This window comes from Saccopteryx leptura, chromosome 4 (genome assembly GCF_036850995.1).
Source record: "Saccopteryx leptura isolate mSacLep1 chromosome 4, mSacLep1_pri_phased_curated, whole genome shotgun sequence".
Lineage (NCBI taxonomy): Eukaryota > Metazoa > Chordata > Mammalia > Chiroptera > Emballonuridae > Saccopteryx > Saccopteryx leptura.
Window position 1 is genome coordinate 74,535,510 of NC_089506.1, and position 21,436 is coordinate 74,556,945.

Here is a 21,436-nt window from a genome sequence, read left to right on the forward strand (position 1 = left end):
TTCAGAAATACATTTATATTTTTGTACTGTCTATGGCTATTTCCATGCGAAAGGCAAAGGTGAAGTTAAACAGAGGTTGAAAATATTTACTATATGGCTCTTTAGCGATAGTTTTGCTGATCCCTGCAACAAACAAAACAAATGTCACCTATGAAAACCCATAATTCAGAGACTGCTTCTAGAAAACATAGGCTGTAAAATCTCTGACATTTCTCATAACAATATTATTTTTTTCTGATATAGCATCTTGGGCAGAGGAAACAAAAGAAAAAAATGGGACTACATCAAACTAAAAAGTTTTTTCATAGCAAAAGGAACCATCAACAAAACAAAAAGACAACCTACTGAATGAGAGGAACATATTCGCCAAAGATACATCCAATAAGGGATCGATATCCAAACTTTATAAAGAATTCATGCAACTCAACACCAAAAATACAAACAATCCAATTTTAAAAAATGGTCAAAGGACATAGTCATTTCTCCAAAGAGGACATACAGATGGCTAATAGACATGAAAATGTCACGAAAGTCGCTAATAGACATGAAAATGTCACTAATCTACAGAAAAATGCAAATTAAAACCACAATAAAATATCACCTCACACCTGTCAGAACAGCTATCAATAAATCAACAAACAACAAGTATTGGAGAAGATGTGGAGATATGGGAATTCTTGTGCACTGTTGGTAGAATTGCAGGTTTGTGCAGCCACTATAGAAAACAGAATGGGGAATCTTCAAAAAGATACCCAGCGATCTACTTCTGGCCACATATCTGAAGAAACCCAAAACACTAATTCAAAAGAATATACACACCCCTACATTCATTACAGCATTTTTTTACAATAGCCAGTATATGAAAGCAACCCAAGTGCCCATCATGGTGAATGGATAAAAAAGTTGTGGTACGCGTATATAATGGAATATTACTTAGCCATTAAAAAGAATAAAATACTACCATTCTCAATAGCATAGACAGACCTAGAGGGTATTACACTAAGTGAAATAAGTCAGCCAGAGAAAGACAAATACCATATGAATTCACTTATATGTGGAATCTAAAAAGCAAAATAAATGAACAAAATAGAAAAGACTCATCGATAGAGAGAACAGACTGATGATTGGCAGAGGGGAGAGGGGTTAGGGGACTGGGTGAAAAGGTGAAGGGTTTAAGACAGTACAAATTGGGAGCAGGTTGACAGCTGTCAGAGGGTCGGGGAGTAGGTAAGGGGAGGACAGAGACTGAGCAAAATAGGACAAAAAAAATAATTTATGGGCACGGACAACACTATGGTGACTGCTGGGAGGGTAGAGGTAAGTAGAGGAGGGCACAGGGGGGATAAATGATAATGGCTAGAGACATGACTTGGGGTGGGGAACACCAAATACAGTGCACAGATGATATGTTATAGAACTGTGCACCTGAAACCTGTATAATTGTGGTAACCAGCGTGATTCCAATGAATTCAATTAAAAATAACCCAAAAAATGAATAATAAAGAAGTACAAATTGATAGTTACAAAATAGGCATGGGATGTAAAGTATAGCATAGAGAATATAGTCAGTAATATTGTAATAACTATGTATAGTGCCTGTTGGGTACTTGAAATATTGGGGAACTACTTTGTAAAGTATATGACTGTCTAACTACTATGCTGCATACTGAAACTAATACAAAATAATATTGCATGTAAAAGAAAAAATAAACTGCTAACAATAAATATATCAATGCTTTTAAAAATAAATTTTATGAATGTACTTCTAAATCAATTTTTTTTTTTTTGTATTTTTCTGAGGTGAAAAGAGGGAAGGCAGACCCGGCATGCCCACCAGGGGGCGATGCTCTGCCCATCTGGGGTGTTGCTCTGTTGCAACCAGAGCCATTCCAGTGCCTGAGGCAGAGGCCATGGAGCCATCCTCAGCACCTGGGGCCAATGTTGCTCCAATGGAGCCTTGGCTGCAGGAGGGGAAGAGAGAGACAGAGAAAGTAGAGGGGAAAGATGGAGAAGCAAATGGGTGCTTCTCCTGTGTGCCCTCGCTGGGAATTGAACCCGGGACTTCCACACGCTGGGCTGTCGCTCTACCACTGAACTAGCTGGCCAGGGCCTAAATCAAATTTTTAAGTAATATTTTCATAATAAATTCCAAACCATTATTTCATTCATATACGTTAAGTTTAATTGATACAAACTGAAAATGTTCAATATAGTAAGGTCTTATCCTTATTTTTATATGGTTCTACAGTTCAGTTTCTTCTTGTTGTTTAATATTATTGTTTCTTGGTAACAAAGCAAAATATTTGATAACTTTGCAAGTTCAATACTTAGAAAAAAAATCCTAAAGAGCAAGTATATGAAAAAGAAAATGTAATTATGGCAGACCAGAGTCCCAAACATTTACTTCATTTTTTACAACTACCAAGTTCATCCTATTGTTTCTATGCTTAAAAATAAGTCAGAAAGATCTGGACTTATAAGCTGTATATTTGAATGAATTTAAAAGTTCTGGTTCCATAATACATGTATCTACATGATATCATTCTGGAAGAAAAGCCTGAAATACTTTGACTTGAATTTAAAAAGAAATCTAATAATAGCTTTTAAAATCCTAACACATCCTAATTAAACTGTATTCAATCTTAGTGATTTCCACCCAGATCAAATTTATCCTGAAATAATGTAATTATTACTTACACCTATCTCCTTAAAACAAAGCAACAACTTTTAACAGACATATTTTTTAAATTTACAGATTTTATATACTGAAAATTTACATATATCCTTTATTCATACATTTTCTATGACAGATTTATGGTTATTCTGTTACTTAACATTTCTAAAATATATACATCGAAATGTGAATCAATGTTACATGAAATCACAGTTAAGGCAAACTAAACACATTTTATAAAAGAAAAAAATTACCCAAGTTTAAAAGACAATCTCAGCCTGGTTGGGTGGTGGCGCAGTGGATAGAGTGTTGGCCTGGGATGCTGAGGACCCAGGTTTGAGACCTCAAGGTTGCTGGCTTGAGCAGGGACTATAGATATGATCCCCCATGGTCGCTGGCATGAGCCCAAATGTCACTGGCTTGAGCAAGGGGTCGCTGGCTCGGCTGGAGCCCCTCAGTCAGGTCACACATGAGAAAGCAATCAGTGAACAACTAAGGTGCTGCAATGAAGAACTGATGCTTCTCATCTCTCTTCCTGTCTGTCTGTCCTTCTCTGTCTCTATCTCTCTCGCTAAACAAAAAAAAAAAAAGCCAGACTAACTAAGGGCTTTACTGTCAATTTATAAATCAAAATCTAAGTATCATTAAATTAAAAATAAAAATTACTTTAAAAATCTAAATATCATCTCTTACATAAAACTAGATTTTAAAGGTACCCCCGCTTCCTTGATTTCCCTTTTCTGTGCAAGAGTAGAGTTGTCTGCTCTTAAAGAACAGCATGATTTTTAATAGAATGATAAAAATACCCTTTGCATTTACCAAAAACTTCTATCTTCCTTAGCAATTACCTTTTCTGTGATAGGGAAAAGAAGTAACACTGCACACACTGGTCTTGGTACCATGCTCAGGAGTTCAGGATCCATTCCATACACATCAACAAACTGCCAGTTAGGATGCAGACCTAACTGTTTGAGAAACTGGTCAAAGGAGGAAAAAGTAAATAGACAGTATTAAGTTGGGAAAGAATCAACACGTATGTACTATGTATCTAATACATAAAAGGAAATGCAAGGTACAAATCATACTGGTATTCATTAAGAATTAAGCAGATTTCCCATAAATATGGTAGGAAGAGATATCAATTTAATTATATCAATTAATAGACATTTAAACTTGATTACATACTAAGCAAAATTATTTTCAAAATCCATTACTTTAGGACTGAACATAAGCCAGGACTTAACCAAGCACAAACATATTAACTTGACTGGTATGTTAAACTCATTTCCAGCACTTAATTCTTAATGAAATGCATCTAAGTTCTAATAAATATTTTAGTAGAAGACCAACACAGTTTATCCTACTTACCAAAAGTGATGCCTGAAGTTTAAAGATAAATAGGTAGATATCACAAATCGTACCGATGAGCAAAGAGTATATAGAACCAAAAGAGTCCAACTGATTTGTGTGAATACCAGAGAAATCTTGATATAAGAAGTAAACTACTGGCTTCTTGACCTCTAATACAGGATAAACCCTACTCAATTCACTGCATCTTATATCTGGCAAAACAACTGTAACAAAAGAATAGTGGGTTTTTTTAATTAGGATTTCACAGGGCCTGACCAGGCGGTGGTGCAGTGGATAGAGCGTTGGACTGGGATGCCGAGGACCCAGGTTCGAGACCCCAAGGTCGCCAGCTTGAGCGTGGGCTCATCTGGTTTGAGCAAAAGCTCACCAGCTTGGACCCAAGGTCGCTGGCTCGAGCAAGGGGTTACTTGGTCTGCTGAAGGCCCACGGTCAAGGCACATATGAGAAAGCATCAATGAACAACTAAGGCGTCGCAATGCGCAACGAAAAACTAATAATTGATGCTTCTCATCTCTCTGTTCCTGTCTGTCTGTCCCTGTCTATCCCTCTCTCTGACTCTCTGTCTCTGTAAAAATAAATAAATAAATAAATAAATAAGTAAGTAAGTAAATTGTCGGAAAAAAAAGATTTCATAGGAACAGAAAATGTCAAGCACTAATCTATTACAGAAAGAAATTAAGAATGATTTCAACTTCACAACAAATTCTTAACAAATGTCTGTAATGAATGAAGTTGGTAACTTTTAAAAGTGCATCATCACAAGATAAGTTTCAGATGATACAAAAAAGAAGAAGAAAAATTCATATTAAACATTTATCAGCCCTGGATGGCTCAGTGGGCAGAGCGTTAGCCCAGCATATGGATGTCCCGGGTTCGATTCCCAGTCAGGGTACACAAGAGAAGCGACCATCTGCTTCCCTCCACCCCCCCCTTTCTCTCATATATATGCGACACACAGACACGGAAAACAGTATGATGACAGTTGTACTGGGAAAGGGGATTGGAGGGAGGTGGAAAAGGGCAAAAGGGAGATAAATAGGGACGAAAAAGACCTGACTTTGGATGGGGGCACATGATGCAGTATGCCGGGGATGTTTTGTTGAGTTGTACACTTGAAACCTGTATGGCTTTATTAACCAATGTCACCCCAATAAATCCAATTTAAAAAATCTTAGTCTATGCCCTTCTCAATATTCAATTCTATTTAGAAACCAAAAAGGATTAAAATTGACTGCAACATCAAGGGGAAGGAACTGTGTCTTATTCATCTTTTTAATCACACTGCCTAGCCACAGACACTCAAGTTATATGATTACATCTCTATTTTAATAGATACGGTAATCTAAGTTATCTGCATGTCTAGATACATCCATTAAGCCACATTATTTATAATGAATATTTTATATATATTTGTTTTCATTTGTGGCCACATTAAGGAGGTTAAAAAAAATACACTTGGCTACTAATCTAAAACCAAGCATTCATTTAATCAACTCCAAATAGTACCTGCACAGGACTGACAGCCCTGACCCTGATAAGAGGATTTCAATTTATATGTTAATTTTACATACCCTCAAAAGCCATATTGTTATAAAGTTATAAAACAAGATGGTATCTATAGTAACTTTACATCTGGGCTATAAAGTAAAAGCAACAGTTAGATATTTTAGTTTAAAAACAGTCAAGACAGCCTGACCTGTGGTGGCGCAGTGGATAAAGCGTTGACCTGGAATGCTGAGGTTGTCGGTTCAAAACCCTGGGCTTGCCGGGTCAAGGCACATATGGGAATTGAAGCTTCCTGCTCCTCCCCCCTTCTCTCTCTCTCTCTCTCTCTCTCTATCTCTCTCTCCTCTAAAATGAATAAATAAATAAAAATTAAAAAAACAGTCAAGACATAATTGGTAAATTAACATAATTTACCAATTATATTAAGTAAGCAGTAAACTTATTCCATGTCAGCCACGTACCAAGCTCCACAGGCAGCAATTGTAGTAAGACTGATTAGTATCACACTGAAGACATGATTAATGATTAAATAAAAGATTAAAATAAAAACAAAAATAAATTTTAACTGGAGTCATAACTTTTCCTTAAGTTGTTACTCATATCACCAATCAAACAAGATTGATAAAAGTTCAATTAAATTAATATCTATTAAGTACTGTATATTGGTTGCTCCTCTGACCCAAGATAGTTATGGGTAAGACTCAAACAGAAAGCCATCAAATACTAAAAATAATAAAAGCAACTATTAATAGTAACTAACTCTGGGAAGTAGAGAAAGAGTGGGGAAGATAGGTGTTCAACTTTTACCTCTTACTTTCTTTAAATGATAAAAGTGTTCTACTTTTATCTCTAAAAACAAACAAACCAACAAGTGGGTTTGATGATAACATATGCAAATAGAGAAAAACTAGAAGGAAATTCTCTAAAATAATAGCAGTTTGCTTGGGTGATGTGAATTCAACTTTCTATTTTCCAGTCTTCTAAAAAAAGTGTTATTTTGCAATAGTTACATGCAGTTTTTAAGTTACAAATCTATAGAACTGATACACATGTATATTTTATTTAAATTCACACAACTGGAAGAAAACCCAAAAAAATCTCTCTAGACTACTGACAAAGAAAAGTATCTTATATATGTGTTTGCAAAGTATACCTACACAATTAGCATACTGTTTGCATCAAGCAGATGTCACTTATAACCTCTTAATACCAGTCTTCTGGCTTTTCCAAATCCTGGGTAATAGAATAACAAAATATTCCAAATGATTGGCTCACTAATTTTTTTTCTTTTTTTCTGTGACAGAGACAGAAAAACAGAGAGAGGGACAGACAGACAAGAAGGGAGAGAGATGAGAAGCAATCCTTTGTTATAGCTCCTTTAGTTGTTCATTGATTGCTTTCTAATATGCGCCTTGACTGTGGGGCTACAGCAGAGAGAATGACCCCTTGCTCAAGCCAGCGACCTTGGGCTCAAGCCGGGTGAGCCCATGAACCCGCCCTCAAGCCGGTGACCTCTGGGTTTTAAACCTGGGTCCTCTGTGTCCCAGCCCGGCACTCTATCCATTGCAGCACTGCCTAGTTAGGGTGACTCACTAAATTTTCACAATGCCTCTAACATTTTGGCCAACCAAAAAAAATATATAAGGTCTACCAGAAAGTTCTGTCTGTTTCCATCACATTTCGACACGTAAGCATGTTTATTTGGCGCATGTGTGCCTCTCTATTTTTATCACTTAATGTATACATACTGACGTAGCAAATTAACTAAAACAAAGTTGATTCATGTTAGTCTTATGTGTGAAGCAATAGTGTACCCATGGCTACTGATAAAGTTCATTTCAACAAGGAAGAAATGCTACAGAAGCATGTAGAAATTTATTGAAAGTGTTTGGTGAAGGTACAGTTTCTGATAGGACATGCAGAAGATGGTTCGAAAAATTCGAAACAGGTGATTTCGACCTTTCTGATAAGCCACGTTCTGGGCATCCATCTTTGATCGATGACAATGTTGTTAAGACCATGTTGGAGCAAGATCCTTTTCTGACAACATCGGAGATCGCAGAAAGGCTTAATTCAGCTCAGCAAACCATTTCGGACCATATTCGGAAGATAGGATTGGTGTGGAAATATAAGTAGTTGCCTGACCAGTAGAGGCACAGTGGATAGAGCACTGAGGTCCCAGGCTCAAAACCCCGAGGTCACCAGCTTGAGCATGGGTTTATTGACATGATCCCATGGTTGTTAGCTTGAGCCCAAAAATCACTGGCTTGAGCAAAGTGTCACTGGCTCCACTGGAGTACACCCCCCCAGTCAAGGCATGTATAAGAAGCAATCAATGAACAAATAAAGTGATACAACTATGAGTTGATGCTCCTCATCTTTCTCCCTTCCTGTCTCCATCTCTCTCTCTCACTAAAAATAAAAAATAAAATAGTAAATTAGAATATGTACCCCTAAAAGATACTTGGTCAACTTATATTTTTTATTCAGTGGTCCATCAGATAAAGAATATTTTAAATTACTTGTAATGATTTTTAAGAGTATGGTATATCAGAAACCATTCAAGGAATTTTAATGTACTTCACCTTTACTGCAACTGGTAAGGTAGGTAACATTCCAGTAAGAAAACAGTCTGAGAGGTTACCTGATTTTTCAAGGTCCACATGCAAAACTCTAGATACTCTGTTACCTATTTACTTTTCAAGCCTCATCTCTCACTACTTGAAGTATCTTTTTGTACCTAGTTCCCTAATGTTAGCTACAATGATCTCTCAAGTTCTCAAAGGGCCTATAACCCTCTCTTCCCTCCAGATTTTTCAATACAAACTGGAGTTCTCTATCTAAAACAGTTAGTCTCTGCCCCTGATTTATCATTAGTTGTTCCTCATTCTTTAGGTGACAAATAACAAAAAATCTAATTTCATTTTTTAAAATAAAGAAATTAATGCCTGACCAGGTGGTGGCGCAGTGGATAGAGCATCAACTGGGACTCAAGAGGACCCAGGTTTGAAACCCGAGGTCGCCAGCTTGAGCGCAGACTCATCTGGTTTGAGCATGGCTCACCAGCATGAGCCAAGGTCACTGGCTTGAGCAAGGGGTCACTCTGTCTTCTGTAGTCCCCAGTCAAGGTACATATAAGAAAGCAATCAATGAACAACTAAAGTGCCACAACAAAGAATTGATGCTTCTCATCTCATCTCTCTACCTTCCTGTCCATCTGTCCCTCTTTCTCTCTCTGTCCTAGTCTCTCTCTCTCTCTCTCTCTCTCTTTCTCTCTCTCTCTCTCTCTCTCACACACACACACACACACAAATTAAATTAAATTGAATTAAATTCACTCTCCTTTCAAATCTGTTCCAAAGCCACTTTCTCTGGTCTTTAGAGATCCAAGGTTCTGGACAGCAAGATATTCCCCCTTGTTTCTAATTTATTAATGATTTGGGTTATGCCAAAAATTATAATTATTTAGTATTTACTTAGTATTACTATTATTAAATGTATACTAGTAGTAATTGCTAGATGTAAAACTAGGAGAATAATGAATAATTAAATGAGAAAATGATGGTTCTTAAATCTGGGAGCTAGCAAAGTGAATTTTAATGGAAAAGTAAAAAAAAAAAACCCTAAACAAAAAAAAAATGAAATTATTTAAGTAGAAAATGGAAAAATACTGGAAACATTTTATGTGGAAATTAAGAAAAAAGGTAGTGTATTTCTCTGCAGGCTCAATATAAACTGACTACACAACTGTCAACAAAGAAATGCAATGCTAGTCTGCTATAAAAAGAAGCATTATTTTAATTTTGTATCCTGCTACTTTACTGAATTCATTTATCATAGCACTTTCCACAGAACTAGAATAAATAATTCTAAAATTTACATGGAATCACAAAACACCTCAGATAGACATAGCAATCCTGAGAACAAAGAACAAAGTTAGAAGTATCACGCTACCTGGTATCAAACTATACTAGAGTACTACAGTAATCAAAACAGAATGGTACTGGCATAAAAACAGACATATAGACCAATAGAGCAGAGTAGAGAAAACAGAAATAATCCACACTTATATGGCTAACTAATCTATGATGAAGGAAAGAATTTACAATGGGGTAAAGACATCCCTTCAAAAAAGGTGTTGAGCCTGACCAGGAAGTGACGCAGTGGATAGAGCATTGGACTGGGATGCGGAAGACCTACGTTCAAGACCTTGAGGTCGCCAGCTTGAGCACAGGCTCATCTGGCTTGAGCAAAGCTCACCAGCTTGGACCCAAGGTCACTGGCTTGCAAGTGGTTACTCGGTCTGCTGTAGCCCCACAGTCAAGGCACATATGAGAAAGCAATCAATGAACAACTAAGGTGTCCCAACGAAAAACTAATGATTGATGCTTCTCATCTCCGTTCCTGTCTGTCTGTCCCTCTCTCTGTCTCTGTAAAAAAAAAAAAAAAAAGTTAATAAACAACAAGTGTTGGCAAGCATGTATACAGAAAAGGCAACCATCATGTGCTGTGGGTAGGACTGTAAATTGGACCAGCCACTATGGCAAACAGTATGGAGATTCCTCAAAAACTTAAAAATAGAACTACCTTAAGAGCCAACTATTCCATTTCTGGGTATTTATTGAAGAAATCCAAAACACTGATTCAAAAAGATATGCACCCATGTTCACTGCAGTGTTATTTACAATAGCCAGATTTATAAAAGCAACCTAAGTGCCCATCAATAGAAAATTAGATAAATATGTGGTACATATATACAATTAAATATTACTTGCCATAAAAAAGAATGAAATCTTATGATTTGTGACAATATGGATGGATCTAGAGCCGTGATGGCGAACCTTTTTGTGGAGACCACCCACTTTTGCAGTGCTGGTCGGCCTGGTCCCTCCCGCCCACTGGTGAGTGGTCCAGCTTTCATGGTGGGCCAATCACAGCGCCATTCCACCACTGCACACCAGGAGAGCTGGAGCGCCCTGGGTCGCAGGAGGGACCAGGTTGACCAGCACTGCAAAAGTGGGCGGTTTTTGTAAAAAGGTTTGCCATCACGGATCTAGAGGATATTATACTAAATGAAGTAAGTCAGAAAAAGACAAATACTATATGATTTTATGTACATGTAGAATTTAAAGAAAAATTAAGCAAAACAAAACAGACACAGACTGATAGATACAGAGAACAAACTGATGGTTGCCAGATGGGGGTGGTGTTGGGGGACTGAGTGAGAAAGGTAAAGGGATTAAGAAGTACAAATTGGTAGTTACAAAAAACAAAATAGTCATGAAATGTAAAGGACAGCATAAGGAACATAGTCAACAATACTGTAATAACTATGTATGGTGCAGGTGGGTACTAGACTTTACAGGGGGAGCCCTTCTTAATAATTTAGACATAAATGTCTAACCACTAGGCATTACACCTGAAACCATTATAAAATAATAGTGAATATCACCTGTTGGGTCGGTTGGCAATGGGGGAAGGTCACATGTGGAACCAGGTCCAGGGACTTTGGCTGGACCCACCCACATCCATGCCCGCCAAAAGAAATGGGCCAGGAGTACTTTGAAAAAAGAACAACTGTCTGCAAGCCAATGAAATTTTGCCACGTCACATCAACCCGCCACCACCTTACCGAAGCCGCCTGGGATGCGCTCTGAATAAAGCTTTTGCTAGTCCACACTTGGTGGCTACGCCCTTCTTTCTTCCTCAGGGGGAAAATACCTTACATCAACTATAATTGAAAAAAATTTAAAAGAGAAGTATTATTCAGAATAATGCAGTAACCCACTGTATTCAACACAGATTATTCAGAGTGGATTATCAGAATGGATAACAGCTCTGGGAGGCCTATTTTATGAAGGACAATGACAAAAAGAAGCAAGCGCAAAGGAAGGTGACCAAGAATGTTAAGGCTTGGAAGACATCACAACTGGAGAGTTGAGGCAAATTCAGAAAAGACATATTATTATGATCCTATCAGCAGATATTTTTAGTAATAAGAACAATTAGATTTATGCTGTATGGTTTCAAAGGAACGACTGATGGGCTACTGAGGAAGTTACAAAAAACAGATTTTGTTTCAAAAAAGATAAATATAAATGTAATTCTTCTAACTATTACATAAATATAATGTACTATTATAAAGAATTAAATCACCTTATGAGATACAATACTGCTCATTAAAATACTAAAGTAAAAGATTCACAAACACATTAAAGATATTTTCCAGAATGATTTTTTGGAACAGGAGGGCAGCTATATCATGTTTATTCACTCTTCCATTCACTATTTGTTGAGAGCACCCTATGGGCCAGGCAGGCTCCATTCTTAGCACTTCAAACGTGTTCTTGCTCTGATAGAATTTACATTCTAGTATTAGTATACACAGAATAAACAAGTAAAGACATAAATAATTTTACAAGGAAGTAAAATATTTCGAAGAAAATAAAACAAGAAACAATGTCATTGCAGATTCGGGCGGTGGAAAGAATTTTAGCTGCAGAATCAAGAAAAGACTGAGGAGGAGACTTTATGTTAAGCCACAAATGACAAGAAAGAACCAGCCACAAAGCAAACCAGATCAGAATGATTCAAGCAAAAAGTAGCAAGTGCAAAGATTCTGAAGCAGGAAGGGGTTTGGCATTCAAAGACTGAACTCAACATGAGTGGAAGAGAAGTGGGCAGTACCTCCTCATCAGCTTACAGTAAGACATCTGAATTGTATTCTGAAGACAAGCAGGAGACCATTTGAGCTTTGAATGTTTTAAGCAGGGAGACAAAAGGCGTGATTTGTATTTTTATAAAACCACATATATGAATAGATTTTACAGGGTGAAGGGAGAAGCAGAAAAACTAGTTAGGAGGTTACCACAGGTATCTAAACTAGGAGGATGGTGGTTTGAGTTGTAGTAGCAGAAATGGAGAATAGAATTCTAAAGAAAAGTCCACAAGATTTGCAGATCAACAGGCTATGAGAGGTTAGGGAAAGAATAATATTTTAAAATGCTAACATTCACAGAGTGCATGTTTGTTCTAGAAATTGCTGTATGTGCATACTTTACATGCAGTAATTTAGGTAATCCTTACAACAATTTTACAAGATCAGGAGAGATTAGAAGAAACTAAGAAACTCAAGTACAAAGAGGTTAGGTAACTGCCCATAGTCTCAGAGCAGAGATAAAAGCCAAGAAATCAAATCAAAACAGTGTAGCCTCTCCAAATCAGCATAGTTGTGAAGAAGAATCAATGAAAATGACCTGGGCATTGGATAAATGGCAGTGCCCTTGGAAGAATGAGAAAAAAGTATGTTGGAGGACAGGTGAGAGACTGTAAATCCAGTGTTCTTTCTCTCGTGTTAAGTTTGAAGTATCTATAAAACATCCAAATGGAAATATCAAAGAGATAGCTGAATAAACAGATTTCCTAATTTGGTGGAGAAGTTGGGCTTAGAGAAACATGGGATCAACTATGTGACAATTGAGAACATTAATGCCACGCAACAGAAACATTGGTAGGGAGAGAATGCACATGAAAGAGATTAGCAGTCTAGGACAAAGTTCTGAGTCACTCCTTAGAAGTTGGGAGGGAGATAATCTAGCAAAGGCGAATCTATCAGGCAGTCAGAGAAAAAGGAGGAAAATCAGAATTATCACAGAAGTCAAGAAAAGATGATGTTTCAAAAAGGATAGAGTGGACTACTCTACCAAATGTTGCTGAGAGGTCAAGAAATATGGTAACACAAAGTGACCAATGGATCTGGCAAAGTAATGGTTAGTAAACTTGACAAAAGTAGTTAACTATGAAATGTTGAGGAGAGAAGCAAGCTAGATAGACATGAATACAGAGAGAAAAAAATGGAGACAAGAAAGTAGCAACAGCTCCTAAGGACAATTCTTTGTGAATTTTTTTTTTTAACTTTATTTTAATTATTCATTTTAGAAAGGAGAGAGAGAGAGAGAGAGACAGAGAGAGAGAAAGGGGGGAGGAGCAGGAAGCATCAACTCCCATATGTGCCTTGACCAGGCAAGCCTAGGGTTTTGAACCGGCGACCTCAGCATTTCCAGGTCGATGTTTTATCCACTGCGCCACCACAGGTCAGGCTGTGAAATTTTTACAAAGAAGAAAAACAGATATGAGATAATAGCCAGAGGAGGACAGGGTAACAGGCTTTTTTCCTAAGATAAACTCTACTAACTACAGAACTTTTGTATGTTTATGGCAACAATGCAGCAGATGATCTCTAATTCTTTTTCCAACTCTAAGCTTCTAAGCTAAATACAATAGTTACGTTAAATTTATTTTAAATCTTATACATTATGCTAGAAAATATTTTGACTCTTTAATAAAATCACCATTAAAAATATTTCTAGGGAATTTCCATATCAAAATGATTGGTTCTAAAATACAACAACATTTTAAATACACATAATGTGGCCGTCCTGTACTCAGATCACAAAACATAATCAGGATGAAAATCTAGTGTGCTCATAAAAAGAAATGCAATGAATGCCCATATCACAGTCTATACCTTTTTTAAAAGTTTTAATTCATATGTTTATCTGTAACTTTCCATCAGTTACAAACTGCTATGACCCCTTTAAATGTATATGCAAATAAGAGGTTAAATTTTTTAATAAATTTTCTATTACTTAACTGATTTCATTTGAACAAATCATTGCTTACCATACCTATTGAAACACAAACACATTGTGACTGTCTAACAGTTAATAATGATCTATTAATCATTCTTATACAAAGTAGGCATCATTAGAGCAAAAACAGTATTTGCTCAAACTAAAAGTACAATAACAACACATGCAACTACCAAATGGTAACACTGTGAAATCAAGATAAGTAAAGGGCCTACTATTCCATTAATTTGAGAAAATAGGGAGTGGGGATGGCTACTGTTGTTGGGATTTATTCATGGCTTAATTCTGTTAATTCACCATATTCTAAGTCAGTTAATTAAATTTCTATTCATTTTCTATCCTGATTTCTACCACTAATACAAGGAGAATAAAGAAACAACAACAAAAATTGTTAAAAACTAATCACTTCCAGATACTTGGACATTCTCTAAGTACATCCCTTCTTTTATGTTATTCTAAAACAAACTGAACCACAACAAAGCATTCCAGAAATATAACATCTCTTCTCTGTTTATGTCACCTCAGAATGGCCTCTTATCACCACCTAACCTGTGATGTTTTCCCTGATGGTCTCCATCTCAGTATTGTGTTCATTTTTTTCATAGTATCTATAACAATTGTTAATTATTTGCTTATTTTTCTGTCTCTCCCCATTAGATTGAAAAGCAGAAAATTATGACTGTTTTAACCACCAAAGTATAACCACCTTCTGTTCAGATACCTGGTATTTAAAAAGATGCCCCCAAACTACTATTTAATTAATGTCAATAAGTAAATGTTTTTTATAGTTTATCAAGAATAGCTAGGAACAAGGTCCAAAAGTAGCTGAATCACAGTAGTATAAGCCTAGTATCTTATTAAAAGAAATAGTATCATCTAAAAATAGTTTTATTCCTTAGTCTGTTAATATAGTTAATTACATTGATTGACTTGAATGGTGAACAGCTTTACAATACCATGATAAACTGTTTTCATTATGATATATTATCCTTTAATATACTGCTGCATTCTCTTTGCTCATATTTTGTTGAGGATTTTTAGTTTTCAGTTTTTGTTATTATGGTTTGTCTGGTAATGCTGGCCACAAAATGAGCGGTAAAGTGTCCCCCATCTTCTATGTTTACATGGAACTGATACTATTTCTTCCTTAAATAATCTCCTCAAGATATGCAAGAAAGTCATTTGAGAAAATTCAACACTGATACATGATAAAAACCCTCAGCAAACTAGGAAAAAAAAGGGGACTTTCTTAGCCTGATAAAAAGCATCTACCAAAACTTTACAGCTAACATCTTTAATGATGAGAGACCAAATATTTCCCAACACATACACAAAACAAGGCAAAGATGTTCTAGCTATTAAATGTTGTATTGAAGGTCCTAACGAGTGCAGTGAGAAATAAAAGGCATATAGCCAGACTTGTGGTGGCACAGTGGATAAAGCAGTGCCCTGGTAATGCTTAGGTCACCAGTTTGAAGCCCCAGGCTTGCCTGGCTGGTCAAGGCACATACAAGAAGCAACTACTACAAGTTGATGCTTCCTTATATCTCCACCCCCTACCTTTCTCTCTCTTCTAAAATCAATAAATAAAATCTTTAAAAAAAAATAAGAAGGAAATAAAAGGCATCCAGATTGAAAAGGGAGAAATTGTCTATATAGAATAGACAGAGAATAGAATTGTCTATATAGAAAATTTCAAAGCAACTTAAAAAAACCCAACTAGAATAAGTGAAATTGGCAAGGCAGTAGTATACAAAGTCAACATATAAAAGCCAGTACCTCACCCTGGCCAGGTAGCTCTGTTGGTTAGTGTTGTCCCAATGTGCAAAGGTTGCAGGTTCGATCCCCCATCAGGGCACTTAAGAGGAGCATACTGACGTTTCTGTTTCGTTCTCTCTCCCTTCCTCTCTCTCTCAAATCAATTAAGGTAAAACGAGTATCTCTAGCTCTGTTGTCAAGATGGCACTCAACCTGATAGAGCAGCATCTCAGACATGTAGAAAAAGATGTTTTGATCCCTAAAATAATAAGAAAAGACCTGAGAAAGATGTTCTGAACAATTTCTAGACTCTTCCAAATGTGCAAGGAATCTGGAATCCTTATGGTAGTAAAATGCTGGAAAGAGAATTCTGCATTGAAAGAATGTCTAAAATTATGTATAGAATATGCCCTTCATACACACCCTTAGATTTTGAGGATATTTTTATGTTACAAAATTCTTCCACATCTATTCAAAAAGAAAAAAAAAATGTCTAATGGCTTATACAATGATCCCACCTTTTATGAAAAATGCAAAATGTAATACTTGAAAAAAAGAGAATTCAGAAAAACTGGAATTCCTACCAAGAAAAGGCTACAGAAGCTTCCAAAAAAAGCATGTAGGAAAATATTCAATACTCAGTAACTCTATTAATGGAAATCACAATTACCTAAAATAATGGACTCAAGAAATGTGTCTGCTTTATCCTTAGTTATGTACATATTAATTTTATCTGAAAATAAAGTTTTTTTAATTTAAAAAACAGTATTTCAATATATAGCAATGGACAATCAGAATTAAAGCTTTAAAACAGTATATTTCACAATAGTACCAAAAATCACTGAATACTTGGGTATTAATCTAACAAAATATGTGTGAAATCTACATGCTGAAACTACAAAACTAGTTGGTCTGAAAGTGATGGGTTATTGTTAAGCTGAAACTACAAAACACTGTTGAAACAAACAAAATAAATAATGAGATGTACCATCTTCATGGATTGCAATACTCAGTATTGTTAAGATGCTAATTTTCTCCAAAAGGTACTATAGATTTAGGCACATATTACCATCAAAATTACAATAGGACTTTTTGTAGAAATTGTCAAGCTGATTCTAAAACATATTGAAAAGCAAAGTAACTAAAACAACCTAAACATTTTTAAAAACTAGGATAGCATAAAACAACAGTAATCAAACAGTGTGGTACTTGTAAAAGAACAGACACATAAATCAATAGAACTGAACACTTTCCAAATAAATGGTAAAATGAACTTTCACAAAAGGTGTAAAAATAGTTTTGGAATAAACCTAAGAGAAATATGCTTCTTTCCAATGACATTAAATCAAAAGTTGCAAATACAAACTTCTTCTGCCTGAAGATTATTCTCACTTTACAAGTTCAAAATTTGTTAGGAAAAAAATGAACAACAAATGTCCAAGGGGGTAAAACAAAAGGAAATTAACATCGATAGAAAAAAATCACCATCAGAATAATATATAGCCCTGGTCATTTGGCTCAGCGGCAGAGAGTCACCAGGCGTGTGGAAGCCCCGGTTCAATTACGGGACAAGGCACACAGGAAAAGTGACCATCTGCTTCTCCACCCCTCCATCCATCTCCCTCTCTTCTCCTCCCGCAGCCATGGCTCCAATGGTTCAAGCAAAGTTTGCCCCCAGCACTGAGGATGGCTCCATGGCTTTGCCCAGGTGCTAAAATAGTTTGGTTACCAAGCAAACGGCCCCAGAAGGGCAGAGCATTGCCTGGTAGTGGGCTTGCCGGGTGGCTTCCCGTCCCAGCGCCTGTGGGAGTCTGTCTCTCTGCCTCCCCAACACTCACTTAGTTAAATAATAATAATGATAATAATAAAACACAAAATATATGCTGGGTTTTAAGCTTTTTCTAAATTACTAAAGAGAGTTGGGGGAATAATAGTCCTTTCAAAAACGTATAATAAATCCGAATAAGAAAAAGTGTTTGCTGGCAACATCCAAATATTTCTATCTACTTTACTTATATAAGGAATTTTCTAGAAGCTTTTAAAACCAAAAGCCAGTTAAGTCCGTGACAAATCATTATTCCTTGGTGATGAGAAGTAAGATTATGGGAGTCAAGTTTATCATATAATAAACTAAAAAGGCAGTAAAAAGTAAATTAGCTGCTGAGAATGTAAGGCAAAATACACCTGAGCAAATCAGAAGTTTGTAACTGACAGCATTCACTGTTCTTTTAATCGAGTGACTGCCCCACATTGTAAAGGTTGTATGTGGCAAACAATAGTGTTGTAACTATTATACTGAGCTGTCTATGGTATAAAAGCCATTTAATTCCAGTTTTAAGAAACTGGAAGAGAAAGGGGGCGTGGCAGGGCAAAGAAGTGACTTCATGGGGCAAGAGAAGATTGGAAGGTGATTTCATAGTGCAGGCGGTGGATGAAATTACAAGGACTGGGTGGGCGAGTTTACAAAGCTTGGAGTCAGGTAGTGGCAGCAAATTAGTCACCCAGAAAATACGGGGTGGGAAAATTATGGAATCAGCACACGAGCAGTAAGCAAAACGGAGAGAGAATGGGGACTAGGAGTGCAGGGTGAACATTCCTCACACCCGAGACCCAGCAAACGTGAGGACGGGGGAAATGGGACCGCAGACGGAGCTGGGACAGCTGGGAACATCTCCAGGAGCCAGGTGGGAGGCAGACGGCCGCAAAACGGGCACGCCCGAGACAGGGACCCTCGCGGAATTAAATCCCGGACTCCCAGAAAGGAGAGCGTGCTGGTGCAGACGGCCAGAGACCGCTCCGGGGTCCCGAGCGACCAGACACCTCACTCACCTGGTTGGTGACCTGGAAACGAAACAGAGAACACGGTTTAGAGAAAGACTGCCCGGGCTAGCTGCGGCAACCCGGCCCCCTTAGCCCCGCCTGCGTCCCGAGGCCGAAGTCAGAGCCGCGCTCACCTCGGGATTGGCCTCCAGCGGCAGCCAGCGCTGACGCTCCATGGCAGCTCCGCCCGGGCACCCTCCAGCTCTGACAGCCGCCCGGGTCGCAGTCGCAGTCACGGCCGCGGCCGCTTCCGCCCCCGCGCGCCTTGACCTGGGACGGTCCAACCCGCCGCCCTCCGGGGGAGTTCGGAAGAACGAAGAAGAGGAGGACAACTCTGGGCCCCTTCTCGCTCCCCGAAAAGCCACATGTCAAGTCTTGCATTTTAAGTGAAGATACAATCATAAAGGAAAATAATAAGGGCCACCTGCCTACTGAGAAAGGAAAAGGATCTGAATCTACATCCCGCTCCCCTCATGGTTGGACTCTTCCTATCAGAGCCAAGCGCTCTCGTGCTACGCATGCGCCATGCGCCCGTCTAGGACCGCGTGCTCGCGGGTTCCTTACCCATTCTTGCAGCATTAGCCGGAGGCGCTAGGGGGCGCACCACTGAGTCCTAGTCTAAAAAGTAGTTCCCCACCTGGAAGCCCCAAAGCTGGAGGACGCTTAGGAATTATGCCACAGAAGCTCCTGTGTCAAGGTGCAGAAGTAATGTGTTGATCTTGACCGCGATTACAAAACTGGGTGGCATGTTTGACAGAAAATGTCAAGTCCCTATTACGAATCAGACCCCGTACTAAGTGTGGTTACACAAAGCTGAGCTCATGGTAGAGAATAAGAGGACAAAAGAATAAGTAATAACAATCAAGTGTGATAGATACATAAGGGGTAGTGGTAGCACGAAGTGTGGTAGATAGAACTACAGAGAAGTGCAGCTAAAGGAAGAAGGGAGTATCTGAAAGGCTTCCTGTCCACTCCAGTTGGACACCTGGAGTGAACCTTGTTTAAAGAGGTGCTCTGAAGAAGGGAAAGGATGCACCCCGTGGCTCAAGAGCCTGCAAGGTTGCAGGGCAGCGATTAGAGATGATGCTGGAGAGATAAGTAGGGATAGGCCAGTGAAGAAACCTGGGCTTCATCCTGAAAACAGCGGAAAACCACTAAAGGATTTTAAGCAGAATTTTCATATCTCTCTTCTACCAAACTGTATATTCCGTGAGGCCTTCAGCAGCATTTTTAAAATTTTTCATGTTGTTTCCCCAAGAGCTAACCCAGTGCCTGATACATAATAGATGCCCAATAAATATTTGAGGAGTACATGGAATAATCAAGTATATAGAAAAATTGTTTGTCAGTAATGTAGAAAATTTGCTAGTGAAATGATGAGAGATTTAATTAAAGCAGTAGCCATGGAGATGGAGAGGTAGGCACAGACTAAAGAGATACTGTTTTGAGGGGGTATCCCTTTGATGAGCAGGAATTGTCAATGGTAACTCCAGATATTTGACCAGGGGTAGAGTGCATATTACTATTCTGCACCCAACAGCGGGTATTCAGGGACAGGAACAGTTAGAGAATGAGAAAAAGATTATTTTATTATGCTGTTTGCCTTTCCTGAGGAACTTCCAACTCTCCTCATGTTTTTCTGGCCACTGTTCTTTGACCTCCAAAGAATTTCCAATCCATGATTCCTCTTTTTCCTCATCTATCTGATAGCTTGCTCCTATCCCCACCCAACTGTGATTTGGTAAATCTGACACATCCAGCATATGATGGACAGCTGTAGTTGCATAATACTTGAGTTGCAAGGCCAGGCTCTCAATGGCATGCCAGGGGCTATTTTACAAATGACTTGCTGTCAGAGGAATGGACTTGCTCCTGAAACCCGACTTTCTGCACTGTGACTCTTTTGGCCTTAGCTAAGACTCCATACAGCATCTTTATCTACCATGAGCACCACTGGATCTGTTGTGACATAGGGCCAAATAGCAGGGCAGCTTGCATTTCAGTTTGGATTTGCTACATAGCACTTTCTTGCTCAGGGACCCACTTAAACTGGAAGCTGTCTGTGTTACTCAATAGAAGTGTTGCAGCTGTATTCCCACCTGTGGTATATGCTGCCTTCAAAAGCCAGAATGCCCACCAAGTGCTCTGCTTCTTCCCAATTAATAGGAAATGTAAGATGCAATGACTTTTCTTCACCTTTCTTGTCCAAGCATGCCTAGACTTTTGGACCCATAAAAACTATATTAATATAGTAGGCCCCTAACCTTTGTAGCGTTAAACTGTCCCCCTGTGGCATGGATATACCTACAATCTTATCAAGGGCAATACTTCTCAAGCCTGAATGTGCATACAAACATCTGGAGTCTGAAATGCAAATTTTGATTCAATAAATCTGAGATGGGGACCAAGATTCTGAATTATGGGCCCCAATTTTTTAACCTTCCCTTAATTTACATCTTTTACCGTATAACTTAACTTTCTTTCCACTAAGGGGCAAAGTAGTGTTGATCATCATTATTCATGAATCCTGTGTTTTGAATTTGCTTACTTGTTAACAATTTATTTGTTAATTCAATAACCCCCCCCCCAAATCAATACTCTTCACTTTCACAGTCATTTTCAGACATGGGTGGAGGAGTGGCAAAAAAACTTGAGT

At 38.0% G+C, this 21,436-nt stretch overlaps 1 protein-coding gene and 1 pseudogene across 3 annotated transcripts in view; one reads left to right on the forward strand and one right to left on the reverse strand.

Moving 5' to 3' along the window:
* UCHL3 (ubiquitin C-terminal hydrolase L3) overlaps positions 1-19,046 on the reverse strand; it is a 58,031-nt gene extending 38,985 nt beyond the window's left edge. Inside the window, exons 1-2 of one of the 3 annotated variants that reach the window (XM_066380765.1) lie at positions 18,790-19,046; positions 3,523-3,651 (exon numbers count right to left, since the gene is read on the reverse strand). In XM_066380765.1, coding sequence (XP_066236862.1) covers positions 3,523-3,597 — 75 coding nt within the window. In that variant the 5' untranslated portion in view covers positions 3,598-3,651; positions 18,790-19,046. Of the gene's footprint in view, positions 1-3,522; positions 3,652-11,003; positions 11,028-11,183; positions 11,278-18,789 lie in introns of those variants that run through there. The other 2 variants (XM_066380766.1, XM_066380767.1) reach the window with 2 other exon arrangements.
* On the forward strand, positions 15,993-16,605 carry LOC136404176 (COX assembly mitochondrial protein homolog pseudogene; annotated as a pseudogene).
* Positions 19,047-21,436: the final 2,390 nt, after the last annotated feature.